At 44.6% G+C, this 20,540-nt stretch overlaps 1 protein-coding gene across 2 annotated transcripts in view; it reads left to right on the top strand.

Moving 5' to 3' along the window:
* Positions 1-20,540, top strand: part of TULP1 (TUB like protein 1) — a 158,677-nt gene that overhangs the window by 15,929 nt on the left and 122,208 nt on the right. For both annotated transcript variants that reach the window (XM_053457869.1, XM_053457870.1), the window contains exon 2: positions 11,891-12,002. In XM_053457869.1, coding sequence (XP_053313844.1) covers positions 11,939-12,002 — 64 coding nt within the window. In that variant the 5' untranslated portion in view covers positions 11,891-11,938. The remainder of the gene's footprint in view (positions 1-11,890; positions 12,003-20,540) is intronic.

Raw genomic sequence — 20,540 nt, forward strand, 5'->3', positions numbered from 1 at the left:
CGCATTGAATGCCTGTCTGCCGGTCGTCCGTCCGGCACACCGCCCCTGATTATCACCTATGCAGTTCTTATACACCTTTTGCTAATCTAAACAAAGTGTTAGATGGCATGACGACTGATTTGTCTGATAGCTTGACTTCAGTCCTTCCTATGGCCCGGGCATTTAAGACTGAGCCCATTTTTATTTATTTATTTATTTGTTAAACCAAATTCTGACAAATGTAATATACCATTTCTTGTTGCCTATTAGTTATATTTCAGCATGCTTTTGTCACTGTAATCAATTAGCATTACATAAATATATAATAAATGAATCATAACATCATGCAATTTATAAAGTGCTCTATCTTTAATGAAAGATTCAAAACAGTAATTAATCTTTGACCATTTATTTGGCACTTAGAAAGAAGTAGAAAATCAACTTAATGAGGCCGTTTAGGTGTATAGATCATGTCCCGGCAGTCTCACTGCTCAATTCTCTGCCATTTCAGAGCTAAACCACTTTTGTTTGTTTATGCAGACCAAGTCTAGAGTTTGGCTGGTCCAACCAGTGGCCAATCCTGGATGTGATCGCAGCGCGATCACATATGTGGCAGGCTCTGAAAAATACCCCTTATCTTATACTCAGGGTCGTCTTATAATCAGACCTCAAATAGGTCTGACTATGAGGCTAAGATCCAGATCCCCTCAGCACTGCAGGAGACCTGGATCCTCCTGCCCCCCCCCAACTTGCCGGTGGTTCTGAGTCCCTGGTGTGTAGCTTTCTGCTTCAACTTCTGCTGCAGCCGGAAGGAGGTGCGGTTAGCAGCGGGGGTTGTCTGCGTCCATCCCGCAGACCTTCCCCGGCTGTCAGAGATCAGCGTTCCCCTCACCGGGGAATTCTCTCTGACAGCCGGGGAAGGTCTGCGCGATGGACGCAGACAACCCCCGCTGCTAACCGCACCTCCTACTGGTTAGCAGCGGGGGTTGTCTGCGTCCATCGCGCATGACCTTCCCAGGCTGTCAGAGATCAGAGGTCTGCGCGAAAAGGCTGCAGCGGAAGTTGCCTACGTGAATCACTTAGACGTCTACACGCTGCCCGGACAACACACCGTTTTTTTGGGGGGGGGTAAATGGGGGGCATAAGGCATTTCTGTAGGCAGAGTGCTCTATGATATGCTTTTTAACCCCCTTAATGCCACTCTGCCTCCAGAAATGCCTTTTAACCCTCTATACGCCACTCTGCCTCCTGAAATGCCTTAAACCTCCCTATATGCCACTCTGCCCCATAATATGCCTTTTAACCCCCTAAATGCCAGAGTGGCATATAGGGGTATAAGGCATTTCTGGAGGCAGAGTGGCACATAGGGGGTCCAAAGCCATATCATGGGGCACAGTGGTATAGAGGGTTAAAAGGCATATCATGGGGCACAGTGGCATTTAGAGGGTTAAAAGGCATATCATGAGGCACAGTGGTATTTAGTGGGTTAAAAGGCATATCATGGGGCACAGTGGCATATAGGGTGTTTAAGGCATTTATGGGGCAGAGTGACAAGCCTGGGGTCACCTTATATTCAGGCTTTTTCTTTTTTTTCCTAACTTAATATTCAGATTTAGGGGGGTCATCTTATAATCAGGGTCGTCTTATAATCGAGCAAATACAGTAATTGTTTATACCCAATTAACTAAGCTTCTTGATTCCAACTCCTTACTTGTCCCTCTTCAATCTGGTTTTCGCCCTCGACACTCTACTGAGATCGACCTTACTAAAGTTACAAATTACCTACTCACTGCTAAATCAAGGGCCACTACTCCCTGGACCTTTTTTGCTGCTTTTGACACTGTGGACCACCCTCTTCTCCTTCAAGCTCTTCATGCTCTTGGTCTCTGTTACACTGCTCTCTCCTGGTTCACTCCCTACCTCTCTGATCGTACCTTCAGTATCCCTGTATCCAGTAACACTTCCCCTCTCATCCCCTCCCCCTCTTAGTGGGGGTACCCCAAGGCTCAGTTCTAGGACCCCTTCTGTTCACTCTCTACACTTCATCACTTGGCAAACTAAACGCATCCTTTGGCTTTCACACCCAGATCTATCTATCCCCTCCTGATCTCTCTCCTTCTGTCTTAGATCTTGTAACTAACTGTCTCGCCTCTGTCTCTACCTGGATGTCTGCACGTTTCCTGAAACTCAATCTCTCCAAAACCGAACTTCTCATCTTGACTCCCTCCAACACTAAGTTTCCCTCAATGTTAATGGTGCTATCATCTCCCCGTCTCCTCATGCCCGCTGTCTTGGTGTCCCCCTTGACTCTGACCTTTCGTTCACCCCCCACTTTTGGTCTGTCTCTAAAAACTGTCGTCTCCATCTTAAAAACATTGCCCGCATCTGTCCCTTCCTAACACAGCATGCCACTAAGGCTCTTGTCCATGCTATTATCTCCTGCCTTGATTATTGTAATTCTGTCTTAGCTGGTCTCCCTCTGAAATGTCTCACCCCTCTACAATCCTTCATGAATGCTCTTGCCAGACTTATCTTCCTCTCCTATTGCTTCACTAACACCTGTCCGTCTGTCAGTCCCTTCACTGGCTGCCTGCACACTTCAGGATGAATTTCAAAATCCTGACTCTTACTTTTCAAAGCCCTTCACAGCGGTTCCCCTACCTACATCTCATCACTCATCTCTAAATACATTGCACATCGGTCTCACCGCTCATCCAATGATCTCTTTTCATCCTCTCCTTTGATTTCTTGCTCTCATGCACGCTTACAAGATTTCTCAAGGGCTTCCCCTATCCTCTTGAATGCTTTCCCCCGGGCCTATCCGTCTTTCTCGCGTCCTTTACTCCTTCGAAAAATCCCTCAAGACCCATTTCTTTAAGGACGCTTACAACATAGCACATTAACGCCCTCCCATATTCGTTTAGCTCACCTTTCCTAGTCCCTCTCCTACAATACTTTTACTAGTGTGGCTGGTCCATCCCTAACAATGGGACTTTTACCTATTGTGCAATACACCCTAAATCCCTCGACATTGTATTTTCAAGATATTTTTTTATTGTTTGCTCAATCCACATATCAAGTAATATAGATACAAATGTCATGAAAGACAAGTTACAGCAGAGTTACATTACTTAGTACCTACATAGAAGTCAATGACAAAAATGATATACAATCTTGTGTGATGTCCAATGGCAAAGCAATCAATGTCACTAAAGGTAGAAAAGCGATAGACAAAAATGTAAAAAGAACTAACATTATCGCATTGCTCGTTCAAGGTTAGTAATTGCCCTCTTCTTCGTCGGAATTCTTCAGATTTCATCACCTTCCAATGCCTAAATAGAGCTTGGTACTCTCGATTTTAGAAATTGATACCACACAAGCCATTTTAATTCACATTCTGCCCCTACCCCTTTTGACATCTGGACCATGATTTCCGTTCCCCTTATCCTATCCACTTCTTCCACCCATTCACCCACCGTGGGAGCCAACGTCTGCTTCCAATGCGTAGGTATAAGAGCCCTGGCCGCATTAAGCAGATGGACTGTCAGTGATCTTTTATAATACCCCAAAGATTTTTGCATATGATGCAAAACCACTGAAGCCGGACTTACTTTGAACTCCGGATCTGCAACCGTCTTCAGGGCATCCAGCACCCCCTCCAAAATAAAAGCCAGCTTCGCGCAGCTCCGCCAGATGTGCAAGTATGTCCCCCTCCCCTCCAGACATCTCCAACAATGATCAGACTGTTCAGGGAATATCCTATGAATATCACTGGGGGCGTTACCACCTAATGAGAAGCTTATACAGTACAGGGGCAAGAACTGTCAGGGCTTTGAGTTTCCCCTTGTCAAGAACATGTCCCACACGTGGGAACCTCACCTTTGGTGGGAAGAATCAGGTGACTGAGCAACCGTGTTGTCCAGGAGGAAGAGCTGGATTATGTGTAAGGGGAGAAGCAATGATGGGGAATGGAGCAACCCCATCACACCAGTCAGTCCTGTCCATACTTTCAGCGTGGGGGGATCGTGGGGTGGCCTGCCGAGCCGCAGCACCCTCGCCTTCGTGTAAGCCATGGTACCACTAGATGTAATTCTATTCCATTGACACCCATCACCTAGTCAACTACTCTAGATGTCATCACAGATTGAAATCTCAAGGTCTGGAAAGCCCATGCCCCCTCTCTGGGACATATCAAGTATTTATAGCCAAGTTGTGCTCTCTTTCCTTGCCATATAAACTCTAACAGAACTGATTTAAGTTGTCTGAAAAATGTCTTGGGGATATCTATGGGGAGCACCCAAAGCAGGTATAACACCCTTGGTAGCACATTCATTTTGAGGATGGCAACTCTTCCAAACCAAGAAAAAGTTTTTTTGGACCAGGACTTAAGGTTGGTCCTCAAAGAGGCCAGTAGTACCCCATGGTTTAGACCATATATGGTATCCAGGTTCGGGGACAGTAGGATTCCCAAATATCGTATTGTATTCCCTCCGGCCCAACTAAATGGGTGAATGCCTTGTAATGGTCCTACTTGATCTTCTGGCATGGATATATTCAGTAACTCAGATTTATTATAGTTTATTTTAAAATACGATAAGGAACCAAATAATTATATCTCCCTCTTAATGGCTGGCAAAGATGTCACTGGTTTGGTAACCATAAATAAAAGATCATCAGCAAAAGCTGATATTTTATGATGTGCCCGACCCATCCTAATTCCCTCAAAGTCTACCGCTGCCCTAAGAGCATTTAACAAAGGCTCCAGCATAAGTACAAACAGGAGCGGTGAAAAGTGGCACCCCTGTTTAGTGCCATTTGATAAAGTCAGCGGACTCAATAGTTCCACATTAACTTGAATATAAGCAGAGGGGGTATGATACAAGACCGTAATATGATTCATCATATTAGGTCCAAGACCTAACCGTCGAAGAGTGGAAAACAAAAAAAATCCCGCCCTACCGAAGACCTTCTCTGAGTCAGTTGAGAGCAGTGCCATCGTGACCCCCCACGACTTGGACCAATGAATGGACCAAAGAATTTTCGTGGTGTTGTCACTGGCTTCACATGCAGGGACAAACCAACCTGATCTCTGTCCACCAAATCCTGGAAGAAGGTTCCCCAGTCTAACTGCCAAAACATTCACCAATATCTTTACATCTACTTTTAGCAAAGAAATTGGGCAGTAGCTAGAGCACAATGTCAGGTTCTGTTCCAGGTTTAGGAAGGATCACTATGTGTGCCTCCTACACCTGTGGGGTGAGCCTGGATCCTCGGGCTAAAGAATTAAATAATTTGGTAAGGTGGTGTAGTAAAAGCTGCCTAAAAGATTTGCAGTAAGTGATTGTTAACCCCTTCGTGCCCAGGCTCTTACCGACCGGGGAGGATTCAATAACCTCCTCTATCTCTTCCTGGGTTATGTCTCTATCCAAAAGATCTTGCACATCCTCCTCCAATCCAACGCCCAAGTGTTTAGAGATATATTCGTCAATACGAGTATCAATCCCCCTCTGGGTCTCGCTACTTTGATGTTTTATGTTATACAATGAGTGATAGAAATTGGGAAAACATTCAGCTATCTGATCAGACGAAACCTTAATTGTCCTCTATTGTTTCTAATCTTAGGGATGAATGTAAGAGCCTGCCTCTACCGCAATGCCCTTGCCAAGGCTCTGTCTACTTTGTTACCATGCTCATAATACCTAGATTGTAAACTCATTTGAGCAGGCCACTCCTCACCTGTTGTCTCTGTAAGTCAATTTGTTATGTTACGTACTACTTGTTTTGTCCTGTCTACCCATTGTACAGCGCTACAGAATTTGATGGCGCTATATAAAACAATAAATAATAGTAATAAGATATTGCACTGTAATACAATCCATCTATAATGGGAAATGCCTCCAGGCACCCCCCCCCAAAGTCCTAAGGCTTCTGTGACAGTGGGCAAACGTACAAATAAGGCATATTTAGAGTATACAATATACAATACAGGCGAGCCGAATCAAGGTGCAAAAACACAACATGCAAACATCAGCAGTATGCAAGGTACAGCAGTCACAATTGAAAACGTAGAAAACACACATTAGAGGCAAACCAAATCCAGCCGCAAAGACAGCCGTGTACACAGCGCAGCCACGTAGAGCTTCAGGGTCATGTAAGCACAATGGAAATTTTTTAGAAACATCTCGTTGTAAGATCGGAATACCAGAATTTTTGAATTAGAAACTGTAGCCTCGACCAAGATGGAACTCTTTCCTCCAAGCAGGTAAACCTTGCCTGAGAGAATTCCATGTCGGACACGCCGAATCTGTCCATAAAGTGCGAGAGGGCCTGTGGAAGCACAAAGGGTCAGTCTATCAAAGGAGTTAGCATGATCTTTAGGTGTTAATAAAAATACGGAGTTGTAGGTAGGGCAGTGGGTGGACCGAAAGAGAAGGGAACTTCTCCCGGAAATGCTGCCAGGTAAGTACATGGGCCGTATAGGAGTAAAGAAAGTCGTCGACAAGCCTGCCCCCAACAAACTCCAGCCTCCTACAAACAGGGTCTGACCTCACCCTTGGAATCCAGGGTTCTGGACCAATGTCATAAACCTAGAATGGAGAAATCCTAAACCAAGACTCTTGCGCACCTGTGTCCAAGCCTTGTGTGTATGAAATAGTAATGGGTTAGAACTTAAATCATCTGGACACAGGCGTGCAGGCAGATGCAGGAGGGAGGCCAATTTTATATCTGGAGAAAGCCGCTTTTCAACCCCAGTAATAGTCCAGTCCACCGCATACCTGTAATTAGCAGCCAAATTGTAGTCGATCAGATTTGGGCGATTTAAGCCCCCATTGGTGGTGGGTTGCTGTACTTTCACCAGCGCAATTCGAGACCACTTATCACCCCACAAGAAACGCTGTAGAGATCTATGGTGAGCATGAACATTCTTCCTCTTTAGAGTAAGCTGAAGCATATGAATGGGGTATAATAACTTTGGGAACGCAGCCCTCTTATATAAATGGCATCTACCCTTAAAAGAGAGGGGAAGCTTAGCCCAGGACTTAAACAAACTGTTGGCTTGTCTAAGAAGTGGAGGGATGTTTAACTTATAAAGTTGGGAAAGAAAGGGATTCGGAGAGCTGTCACAACCAGCACTGTGAGTGATTCCGCCAATCGCAAGATGGCGGCCGCCCTGTAAAAAAACCAATGAAGTTGGGAAGTTAGCCAGAGGGTCTCCAGAGCCTCTAGAGAACTCTGGCTTCACTTGCAGGTTGAAAACAGGTACTGCATTCAACCATGCAAGTCAATGGAGCCCAGTTTTCTAATCACAGTGTGATTAGTAAAATACATTAAAAAAAAATAAAAAGAAGAAGAAGAAGAAGAAGAAGAAGAAAAAATAATATCCCACTGATTTCACCATCAGGGGAACCTTCAAGTTCCAAAAAATGTAAAAAAATTAAAAGAGGCAAAAATAAAATATATATATATATATATATATATATATAAATATATTTTTGTGAGCAAGTCCTAGAATTAGCACATTAGCTTAAAACAATTCTTGCATGGAAAGAGTTAAAATACTGGCATATTAAATGCCCATGGGGGTATCTACTTTTAAAAAATGTATGATTTGATGGGGTAAATTAAATTTGCCGGGTTCAACAATGTCCCAATTAACGCTGGGGGGGGTGGCCACACATCTAATTTCCAATTCGAAAAATGCACACGTCCCAAATGTGGCCTTTTAGTTCCCCCCCAAAAAACGACCCCCATGTGGGGTATCACTGTACTCAGGAGATGTTGCTGAACACATATTGGGGTGTCGTGTGACAGCGACATATACCAGGAGCTGTAAATTCATACCTAAAGTACGTGTGTGGGGAAAAATATACACAAAAAATACTACTGCAAACTTTGAAAAATGCTGGTGCAAAGAGTTAAAATACCAGCATTTGAAATACCCTGGGGTGTCTAGTTTTCAAAAACATATGGTTTTATTGGGCACACTGAAATGGCCGGGCTCAATGATGTACCAAATAGGACATGGGCAGTGGATCACCAAATGCCGAAGTTCAACATTGAAAAATGTGCATGCTCCAAACATGGCCCTTTTGCCTCCAAACAGCCAGGCAAACCCATTCATGTGGGGTATTGCTGTACTCAGGAGATGTTGCTGAACACATATTGGGGTGTCAGTGACACTGTTCATACCTGAAGTAAAACATGTGGAAAACAAATGCAAAAAAAATTACTACCACAAAGTTTGTCAACGGCTGGCGGTAGAATTAGTGCATGGAAAGAGTTAAAATACTAGCATTTGAAATACCCTGGGGTGTCTAGTTTTCAAAAATATATGGTTTGATGGAGTAAATTGCATTGGCCGGCTTCAAAGATACCAGAAATAGCACATGGGGGAAGAATTACCATATTTGGAAAAGATGATTTTGAAATAGCAAAACGTTACCTGTACTTATCGCCCTAAAACGTGCAGAAAAAAGCAAAAAAACTGGCACAATTACAGCTAAACATGTGCCGCGCAGAAATGTTAAAACGGCCATTGTCACAAAGGGTACAAAAAATTAAATCAGCCTTTGTCATGAAGGGGTTAATTGTGTGGTAGATTTAAAAATTAATTTAACACCCCTTTCTCATTAAACAAATTAAGTTGCATACCACCAAACAAAGGAACACAAAAAATTGTACTCCTACAAACAGCTGCACTTTCTCTGCAACCTCCTAAACTACATGTATTTAACCATGTTATATTTAATATTGCTATGGTTAATATAATCAATTAACATTAACATATTGATGGTTCAATTACATAGCTTTTCACATATTACTTAAGGCATAAAAGTTAGCCCCTTTCAGCAATGAAAGAGACTTGGATCAGGGTGTGGTGCCTGGCACTCAGCCCTGAAGCCTGCCTCGCATTGTGAAGCAATTCACTGCTTTGATGGTCTCTTGATCCAGGACAGGACATGAACATTTTTATATTTTTTTTTTGGACTGCCTGACCATTCTCCTGTTTATCCCCTTGGTAATGTACACGAACAACTCCTGCATTGGAGATCCTGTTTACGGAACGTTAGTCCTGACATACATACACACCCATGCTAACAGATACTCTTTCTGCTAAAAGTCCTCAGAGCCTTCAATACACTCCTCCATCTTCCCAACAATAACTGAAGCCCGAGCAAACCGGCAAACATTTGCTAAAAGCCCTCAGGGCCTGCAATGCACTACTCTGTCTATGCAACAACTGAAGCCCAAGCAAACCAGCAAACTTTTGCTAAAAGCCATCAGAGCCTGCAATACACTCCTCCATCTTCCGATCAATAATTGAAGCCTGAGCAAACCAGCAAACTTTTGCTGAAAGCCCTCAGAGCCTGCAATACACTCCACCATCTTTCCAACAACTGAAGCCCCTGCAAGCTTTTGCTAAAAGGTATTCCGTGTGGACCAAAAGATCTCCATAATTATCTGTTATTGTTTTCTGTATTATTATTTTCCAGTTTCTGTGCCAGAATTGCCTACTACCCCTGTCTGTCTGTGCTTGATAGCCTGGCAATGCCCATACTGGGTTATGTGACATTTTCTCACAGATTTTTGGTAACATATATGTCATGCCTGTCACTACTTGTGTGCAATGTTCCATCTAATTTTTCTTAGTTGGAGTGCGCAGAAAATTTCTCTTGTGCAAAATTTTTTTTTTGATTTTTTTGGGAAAAACTGTTGTGCGCACAATTTTTGGACGTGTGCGCTCTCTTAAAAAGCTATGTGCGCGCGCACAAGTGCACAGCTTAGAGGGAACACTGCTTGTGTGTGTAATATTTTACTTTCTTTTTGCTCCACTAACCCCTTATTTTCCTATATATGCCCTCTTACTGCCCCTGTCCACTTTAACAGCATTTTACACTCTCTATTACAGCCCTCAGAGCCTGCAATATACTCCTCCCTCTTCCCAACAACTGAATAATTTTCCCACCAGCCCCTGTGGACGGTTAACCATCGACAGTTAACCATCTGACCTATTTAAACATGCCAGTAGAGGGCACCAACTCTTTGGAGCCCTTCATTACCCATTACTCTCCATTGAACCATTCTAAATATTTTCCCTCTCCATCTCTCCACCTTCACGGCTACCCCAGTACCTCAACAGTAAACCTTTATATGCGAAAGCTGCATGTATTTGCTATGCTACTTCTGTCCCCCACATATTCTTCCCCATTCCTATCACTGTCAACCACTAAACTCAACCAACATATGCACCCTAAATCTCCAACCATAAACTCCCTCCCGTCTTTAACTGTGCCCTATGCAATGCCCCATCGGTATGCAAAAAACTCATTTGTATACATGACCTAGTTCTCTCTCATGCTTTTAACCTCCTAGCACTTACTGAAACCTGGATCCCCTCCCATGATACTGCACTCTCCTTCGGAGGATTACACTTAAGCCACACTCCTAGGCCTGATGGCAGAAAGGGTGGTGGTGTAGGCATCCTTCTCTCACCTCATTGCACCTTCCAGCATACACCAAGCCCTCCCTCCCTCTCATTCTGTTCCTTTGAGGTTCACACAATCTGTCTTTTCTCTCTGCTCTCTCTTCAAATTGCAGTAATATATCGCCCTCCAGGTCCTAACTCAAAGTTCACCACTTTTCTGCCAGGCTCCCCTTCTTAATCTCTTCTAATTTTCCCCTGTCTTATAGGTGATTTTAACATTCCTTTTGACATGTCTAACAACTCTGCTAGCTCCAAACTCCTCTCCGACATCCTTTTCTGGTCTTTCTCAATGGTCTATTTCCCCTGCACACACTTAAGGACACTCACTTGATCTGGTTTTCTCTGCTGCTTTTGATACTGTTGATCACCACCCTTTTCTTGACTCACTTTCTACAAAAATCAGGAGAGGAAAATTACCACCAAGGCCAAGCTGTTGATCATTTTTACAGAATAGCAAAAACATTCTGATCTTATAACACAAAAACAAATCTTTTGTAACAGAAAATACTAGTTCTGCCTAGTTAAATCCTTAACCTTAACTTCTACTGAGGCCTGTAACAAGGGTAATGTACATGTGTATATGTGTGTGTGTGTGTAAGGGCAGTGTATATGTGTGTGTAAGGGCAGTGTATATGTGTGTGTAAGGGCAGTGTACGTGTATATGTGTGCGTGTGTAAAGGCAGTGTATGTGTATATGCGTGTGTAAAGGCAGTGTATGTTTATGGACAGGTGCATGTAAAGGCAGTGTGTAGGGGTCCTGGAAGGGAGGCTAACATTAGCCTTTTTTAATAAAAAAAAAATTCTCTGCTGCTGTGGACTACTCTTCCAATGATGCTCAGCCAGCATTATGGTGGACACCTGGCTGGCTGAGAATCATAGGAAGTTTAGTTCACACCTAGCATCTGCAGCTTTACTGTTGCTGCACTTCCCATGGAAGTAGTATGTCTGGCTGAGCCTTATGGGAATTCAATTCAGTCTGCTGGTTATTTTTTATATGCATGACTGTGCTTACAAAACTGAAGCGTGTTTTAAGTGGCGATACAAGCAGGACATTTTAAAGTGCAATTGCTTGTATCGGAGATTTAAAAAAAAAAAAAAAAAAATGTCCCTCTTTGAAGGGAAAATTTCACATTTTGAAATATTGGGAGGTATGTAATTGTGCATGTATTTATTTTGTAGGTAATAACTATTATTATTATTAGCATCAATTTTTGTGATCTCTTCATAGAATGCAATACATTTAGTCTAGAGCTGATTTAGTCTAGGCTTTACCTCTGTAAACTTTTGCTCTTAAACTACACTGCTGCGTGGTATTACTTTCTGGAGATATAGTTATTTTGGATGCAATTACGCTTCTTTATAGTCATTAAAGTAAAATGTAGTTTAATAAATCCCATTTGTTATTATTTTTGCAATTCTTATTAGAAACAGCAATCAAAGAAGAAATTAGAAGTTAAAGATTCAAAATCTGAAATGGACACAAGCAAAAAACCCAAAGCACAAAAAGAAGATGCAAACCTGAAAGTACCACTTCAAGGTAGGCAAAGAGATGGCGTCATAGGGATTATCAGAACAACATCGTAAAAACCACTTAACGATCTATGATGGTCCAGGCACGTCACGCAAAAATAGTCAGTTAACGACCAATGACATGCCTGGCACATCATGGCAGTAAAAAAGCTTAGAAAGTGATATACAATGTCTGGCCCCCCCCCAGGGCATCAATGATCGTCTCCTAAACTTCAATGGTGTAGCTGAAATACCTCGCTAGTGAGGCATTCAGCAGCACCGCACACCCACCCCAGGATGCACTGTGACCGTTCTCCGAAGAGTGGTCACAAACACCACTGCCAGAGATTTTGCCACACGCAAGATGTTGGCGCATTTATCTCCTAAACAACCTGACACACCCATGCGTGGGGGTATCACTGCACTCTGTGATGTTGCTGAACACATATTTGCGTGTTGTTTGACAGTGGCCTATACCAAGAGCTGTAAATCCATTCCTGAAGTGCAGTTTTTGTGATAACAAAAACAACATAAATTACTATCATAAAGTTTGGCAAAGTGTGGTAGTAGAATTAGTGCATGGAAAGGGTTAAAACACCAGCATTTGAAATACCTTGCGGTATCTAGGTTTCAAAAATATATGGTTTGATGCGTTAAATTGCATTGGCTGGCTTTAAAGATACCCAAAATGGGGCAGAATTACGAGATTTGGGAAAAAATGGTTTTGAAATAGCAAAACGCTATTTGTACTTATTACCCAATAAAAAAAAAAGCAAAAAAATATTGTGCGTTTCTAAACTCAGGACAAAACGTAGAATCTATTTAGCAATTTTTTCATTAGCTCTTATGGATGAGTAAAAGATTTTTAAAATAAAAGTGTGAAAAAGTGGGGTTTTTCAATTTTTCATATATATATATATATATATATATATATATATATATATATATATATATATAAGCAAAGTAGATCATATGCCCTGCAAAAAAAAACCAATATATAATTTGTGTGGGTGCACTAAATGGGTGAGGAGAAAATTACTAGACTTGGGCACCAGGGGGCTCTTCGTGTTCGTGCTCGTCTTCTGAAAAAAAAAATCTTCGTATTCCGCGAATATTCGCCCGTTCCTGTCTTCTCTTTGGGCGAATATTCGTGGACATTCTTCGTGCTCGTTTTATCTTAGTTTTCTCCCGGTTGCCTAGCAGGGGTTAATACGGGGTTAAGAACACATCAGAGCAGCAGCAGCAGGTGCTTTGGCGCCATGAAGGTACGTGTGTGCGACTCTATTGGTTGCCGGCAGGGGGCTCGTCTGGCATCAACGAATGAATTGCAGAACTGCAGAATGCACTTCATTCGTTGATGGCAGGCGAGCCCCCTGCCGAAACGACCGATACAATCACACACACGTACCTTCATGGTGCTATCCGAGGTGTACAATACATACATACACACACATTGCCCTAAACTGAGGGCCAAGTTCCTCCGAGCAGTTGTCTTGTCTGAGACCTAGACAAATGCTCTGAGGAACTTGGCCTGGGAGAAATGGGGCTTATTTACCGTATTGGCTCGGATATAGGCCGCCCCCGTATATAGGCCGCACCCTAAAAGTTTGGTGCTTTTTTAAAGAAAATGTTTTTTTCTTTAAAAAAGCACCAAAAAACATGCTGCCACTCTGTCTCCCCCCCCCCCCCCGCGGAAGTTGTATACGCGTATTGCGCCGGCCCCGCAAGACACCCGGGAGTCTGCTCCGGTAAGTCTTGGGGGCAGAGGTAAAACGCATCGTGCGGACGGTCACCGGCTGCGGCGATGCAGGTAAACAACCCGGAGGCTGTTTACCCGCATCGCCGCAGGCGGTGACCGCCCGGACGATGCGCTTAGACAACCTCCCGTGCCGGCACCCCCCCGTGGAAAGTGCTGGCAGGGGAGGCTGTCTGAGCATATCGGAGAGTAGGATACAGGTCCCCTGCACCGCTGCGGGGGATCTGTATCCTAACCCCGCTGCCTGCCCGGCGCCCGGAACTGCATGTCCCGGGCGTCGGGCGCTAGACCCCGAATATAGGCCGCACCCCCACTTTAAAGACTTAAAGTGGGGGAAAAAAGTGCGGCCTATATTCGAGCCAATACGGTATTTATCATATACACACATTCATAGATGTTTAATAAAAGAATAGGGATTTTACATTTTTAAATCGATTTTAGACCACTTTTAAATACATGCCTAACATTTGCTACCTATTTACAACGACATACTTTCCAACAACCCAACTTTTATGGGACAGGACTGGAAAATGCAGTAAGCTGGCTACTCCGGCGGAGATAGCAGGCGTTGCCACAACGCAAACAGAGGCAGCCAGGGGGGAGAAACTACCCTTACCATTAGGGACATTTTGGGCATGACTCTAGCCAGGAAGCGATCTGGCAGAGAAGAGACGCTGGCACCACCACCAGCAGCAGCACTAAAAAATGGAAAAGGTGAATGAGTGGGCAATTGGCGACCCACCCACCTGTTTCACCCCAGGGCAAAGCATCCAAAACACTGCCAGTCCTAGACGTTTGGCAGCGGACTTCCAGAGCTCAGACACTAGGCCCTAGCATAAGCTGGCTACTCCGGCAGAGGTAGCAGGCGTTGCCACACCGCAAACAGAGGCAGCCAGGGGGGAGAAACTACCCTTACCATTAGGGACATTTTGGGGATGAAGCGAACTGGCAGAGAAGATACGCTGGCACCACCACCAGCAGCATTGGGAAAAGTGAATGAGTGGGCAATTGATGACCCACTCACTTGTTTCACCCCAGAGCAAAGCATCCAAACACTGTCAGTCCTAGACATTTGGCAGAGCTCAGACACTAGGCCCTAGCGCAAGCTGGCTACTCCGTAATGTGACAGAACTACTGCTGCTACATTAGTTCCTTCTGACATTGCTGCCTTGACTACAAGATGGATGATGTGGGCTGCGCAGCACACACCAACAATATGACCATCTTGCAGCGCTTTCACCATATTGGCACCTCCGTCAGTTACCACAAAACCAACTTCAACATTGGTGCCCGCCTCTGCTCCCACCTAAAGGCTAAACATTTTCCTCATTTTATGCAGAATATTTTCAGAAGTGTGCTTTTCATCCATCGCTTCTGCATGGAGAAGGAATGATCGGTAGCCTGCTGCAGCAGCTTCCTTAGACACACAGGGCTGCCACCAGTGTGCTGTCAAAGAAAGACTAGGTGCACTCCACAAATCTGTTGTGAAATGAACACTGACCAGCAGCCTTGGAAAGCTCCGCTTTTACTGCTGAAACACAGGACCGATACAATGAGGGGACAATGTTCCTACTGAAAGTGGAACGTGACGGAACTGTGTATTGTGGAGCCACAGCCGCCATCAATTGTTTGAAAGGCTTCCCTTCAATCATGGAGAAGGATGCCCCTCCAACAGCAATGAACTGACCAATAAGCCGGGTTACTTTATTGGCCTGCTGTTTGGGCATTGACCTCTTGGAGTGGAATGCCCCAAATTCTTCCAGGGTGGGCTGGACATGGAATGCTCTAACCTGCCTTGGTCTCTGGCTGCCAGCACTAGGTGTTGCTGCTATTGGCTCAGAAGCAGCTGTTCGGGTTTTTCCACTCTCTCTGGAGATGGTACTAGTTGTTGTAATATCACGGCCACCAGCTATGCTGCCTGCACTACGTTTTTCTTCTCCATCTTTCCCCAATAGCACAGCGATGTGTTGAGTGCTGAGGTGATGCTTCATGCCAGCACTGGTAAAATGCCCAGACACTTTCCCTCTGCTTATTAGCTTCTCACAATGTTTGCACATTCCATAGCGCCCTTCTTCGACATTTTCAAAGTACTCCCACATTGGGGCGCGGAGAGCCTTGGACTGTGCCTTGGGTGCTGCTTCTACTGCTCGGGGTGGATGAACAGCGGTAGAACTAGTGGTTGGTCTTATTGGCACAGTTACAGTACTGGTGGTGGATCGTAGCAGAGAAGGTGGAGGCTCAGGGGAAAATTGTGCACTAGTCATTTGTACACTGCTCCCTGAGGAATCTGATTCCTGACCACTCATCTCCTCTACTTCCTCTGGCTCATAGTCAAGTTCTTCATTAGCCAGATCAAATGGAATTCCTGCTAGGCTGGAGCTAAGACTGATATCATGAGTACTGCGAGCAGGAAGAACAGACCCTAACTCTGCACTTGGCCTCTCAGTCTCTGGCTCCTCTGGTACCTCGCTAGGTGGAGTTCCACTATGTGTAGCCTCTCTAACTGTACGTTTACAAAAATATTGTAAGGACTTGGTGGCTTGCTAGAGGTGCTAGGAGCACATGGCGTGGTGGTACCAGTGGGAACAGTAGGCGCAGCACTAGTGGTGGTAGAGGTGGTGGTTTTCCCTACGAAGGCATGAGATTGCTTTGGTTTGGGAAAACCCCTCTGAGACGTGCTGCTAATTTTGCTCTGCTTGGTACCTTGCATGCTGCTTGTGGATGGGGAAGATGCTGCTTGGGACAAAAGGCACTTCTTTTTACTCACTGGGCTAGTAGAAGTACTAGTTATGCTACCCTTTAACTTTGAACGTGCTTCTGGTGCTTTAGGCTTTCTGTAAAAAGCCATAGAGCTTGTTGGCCTAGCAGCACCACTACTGCCCGCTTTTGGTGCCTTTCCTTTACTTGATGATCCTTCAAGCAATGCTTCCCCAAACGATAAGCGAGAGCTTGGCCTACTTGGCCGACTAGACTGACGCAAAGGCTGCATCGTAAAACTGGTGGTGGTGGTAGATGGAGCTTGTCCCTCCTTAGTCCCAAAAGGGACTAGAGTAGTGTTTAAAACTAGGGGGACAGGGAAATAAATTTATTAAGGAAAAATAGGATTTAAAAAAAATAAAAAAAGGAAAAAAAAGTTAGAGGAAGTTTCTCTTCAGTGCTACTGTTGAAAAAGTAAAACTATGCACAACTGCACTGTGCTGTTGTGTGCAATCCGCCAAAGTGCTCAAGTTATTTAAATTATTAACTCAAGATTAACTATTAACTAGCAGTATTTTATTTTTATTTTAAATTTACACAGGCCTAAGAGCCTAGCCTACTACTATGCTAAAGCTTTATTTCCTTACTATTCTAAGTCTACCTCTAGGCAAACGCAGATGCTCTCAAGCCCACTAAGCTAAAGTGAGGTTAGATCAGTATATTATTTATTAATATTAATAGAATTACTTATATTATAGATTATAGAATGTAGATTATATATATATTATGTTATAGAATAGATTATAGATTAGAATTACTTATTAAATTATATTATGGGGCTAAACAACTTTTAGTTTAAATCAGATACAGAAGCAGACAGATATAGTTGTCCTACTTCTGCTTACTCTACACAAATGTGCTAAATTATTTTGTTTTTAATAGTACTAAAGCTAGTACCTTGAAGCTTTGCTGTCAGGAACTGGGTCCATGCCGATGACTGAAAGGACCCAGCGAGCCCAAAGATCGAGTTCAGTATGGAGTAGCGGAGTCTCAGGACAGGGCCTGGTGCAGGGCGACTGCATTCACCCGGGTGTTGAGCATCTAGGGTTGTGCAGCCAAATACCAGCGCCCTAATATAGCAGCGGATGGAACAGGCATGAGACATAGCACAAGACTCATGTGCAGGATGCTACAGGCTGGGAGAGTGGAAGCTAAGCAGAGTTTATAGCAGAAACATAACAAGCAAGGGATAGGGAGACCAGGCACAAAACATAACAAACAAGATATACATGATACAGGGCACTACATGAAACAAGACATGAAATACTCAAGATCAGACATTAACAGGACAGGAAACCCCTCTACCGAGGATACACAACAGGACGGGTGAGGACACCCCACAGGTTACATCACATACTGACACACATAAGTACAGAAAATAGCCTAGTAATAATAAACATAAAGGTGAAAGCTCATATGCCCCAATACACAACCTTAGAGTAAATCTGTATATATACTTGCATAAAATGTGGTTTAGACATCTCTTTTAGCCCTGTAAATTGAGACACAGAGAGATCATAGTGTAACCCATAAATGCAGTAATGATTGTAATGGGGTATAGAATAGACTCACATGAGATAGAGCCGTGAACAGGCTCTATATAAACTAGACTTGGGCACCAGGGGGCTCTTCGTGTTCGTCTTTGTGCTCGTCTTCGGGGGGAAAAAAATATTCGCCTGTTCCTGTCTTCTCTTCGGGCGAATATTCGTGGACATTCTTCGTGTTCGGTTTTTCTTCGTTTTTTCCGGTTAAGGGGTTAATACGGGGTTAACGCATACCGCAGCAGCTCTGGCGCCAGGAGTTTAAATGTCCGTATGAGCAACTCTATTGGTCGTCAGCAGGGGACTCGTCTGCCAATGGTTGATGGCAGACGAGCCCCCTGCTGGCGACCAATAGGGTCGCTCGTACAGACTGTTAAACTCCTGGTGCCGTAACTTACCCTGCAGATCCCACTGGCCTCCCTGTTCTATCAGCTAAATGTCCGTACGAGTGACCGATAAAGTCGCTCGTACGGACATTTAACTAATTGAACAGGGAGGGAGACCAGTGGGATCTGCAGGGTAAGTTGCAGCATTGGGGTTTTAAAAGTCTGTACGAGCGACTCTGTTGGTCGCTCGTACAGACTTTTAAAACCCCAATGCTGCAACTTACCCTCCAGATCCCACTGGCCTCCCTGTTCTATCAGTTAAATGTCTGTACGAGCAGGGGGTGTGGCTTGGATGGCTTAGAAGTAGGACGCAAGTTCGTGGAGCTCCTCCAGCTTTTGTTCAATTTTTGCAGCAAATACAACTTTTTTGGCACCTGGTTGCGATATTCTTGTATGTACCTGGCTTCTCAGATGTCAGTGAACAGAAATCGATCTGGAGTCTGCCCAAAACTTACCCATTTTTCGAGCCGAAGATGATTCCACTTGGCTTCCAGACCCTGCTCTCCAGCCGGCCTCTCCGACTCCTTCCGCTGACGATCCTGAAAATCAAGTGGTCACCATTACATCCATGAAACTTTTATTAGAGGAGATGAAACACAAGTTTCGTCATGACATTGAGGAAACCTTCTCTGCTGTTCAGAAGGACCTGCAGGATTTGGGTGACAGAATGAGCCACCTGGAAAACAAAATGGAGGACTTTTCCGCCGCCCATAATACGGTGGTGGATGTTTGTGATTCCCTTCAAGCCGAGGTGGACTCCCTACGCCTAAAGCTTTTGGAGGACAGGTCACGCCGTAACAATGTTCGCATTCGCGGGATTTCTGAGGATGTACTGCCGGGCGACTTACGGGCCTATGTTTCCTCCTTTATGCGTGAGGTACTGGATCTTCCCGACACGGCTGACATCCATATAGACTGTATACATCGCCTGCCGCGCCCTAAATCGCTGAAGGGTTCCCCTCCTCGGGATGTTATTCTGCGAGTACACTTTTATGAGCTCAAGGAACAGTTCATATCGAAGGTGAGACTCAACACGGACTTTCCTGAGCGCTACCGCCATTTGCAACTCTTTAACGACCTCTCCCAATATACACTTCAACACAGAAAATCCCTATCTGCAATCACGGCTACATTACGCTTTCACAAGATCTTGTAAGTGGGGCTTCCCTACTCGCCTCTTAATTTCTAAGGACGGCATGACCCAATCGGTTCGGTCTCCCAAGGACGGTGTGGCCTTACTGGCGGACTGGGGCTTAGATGTGCAGCAACCGAACATTCCCTCTGTTCAACCGCCATCTCGCTCTACCGCCTCCTCGCCTAAGCGATTGGCTCGAGAATGGTCCACGATGCCTACTACGTGCACCGCTCCCTAAGGATTTCTGACTCTCGTCTCATTTTGCCACTGATATGTTCGCTGGGATGTTGACTCCGTGAAAACCCTTTTTTTTTTTTTTTTAATTCCTCATTTCACATTGGGACGCCAGTCTCAGAGCTTGCCGGGATTGACGTGGCTGTGCTTCCTCGGACGTTGGAGACGCCGACAGATGACGTCCTCGTTCCCCGGGCCTTCTTTTTGCTGGCTCCAACGCTTCACACCTCTCTGCTGCAGTCTATGGGATGGGGGTGGCCTCGCCGCCTCGACCGTCAGAGGTGCCGACAGATGAAGACCGGGTTTCCTGGGACTTGCTTTGCTGGCTCTCCCGTTCCACATGTATCTGCTGACGGTCTGTGGCTTTCAGGTGCTCGATGCGCCTGTGTCCTTTTGTCGACCGGCAACGTCTCTAGATGATGTCTATGCTCCACGGGACTCATTTACGATGACGCTGCTGTTCAGCTTATACGTGAGATATTGTGTACTCTGATCGTGTTTTTCTTTTTCTTTATTGCCTGTATGTTTTCTTTTTTGCACTACACACTACACATTGTCCTATTGGGCGAGTTACTTACATGTTTTCAATGTCCCGGGCAGTTTTTCTTTCCATTTTTGCCCATACCAGACTTTTCTACACCTCGCTATTTGCTGGGCTTCAGTCTGCTTTATACATGGCTAACATTATTTCCAGCCTTCCTATAATGCCTTTTGGCCCCATACATTTTGTTACACCCCCCCCTTTTTTATTTTTATT

Source organism: Spea bombifrons, chromosome 2 (assembly GCF_027358695.1).
Source record: "Spea bombifrons isolate aSpeBom1 chromosome 2, aSpeBom1.2.pri, whole genome shotgun sequence".
In the NCBI taxonomy this organism is placed as follows: Eukaryota; Metazoa; Chordata; class Amphibia; order Anura; family Pelobatidae; genus Spea; species Spea bombifrons.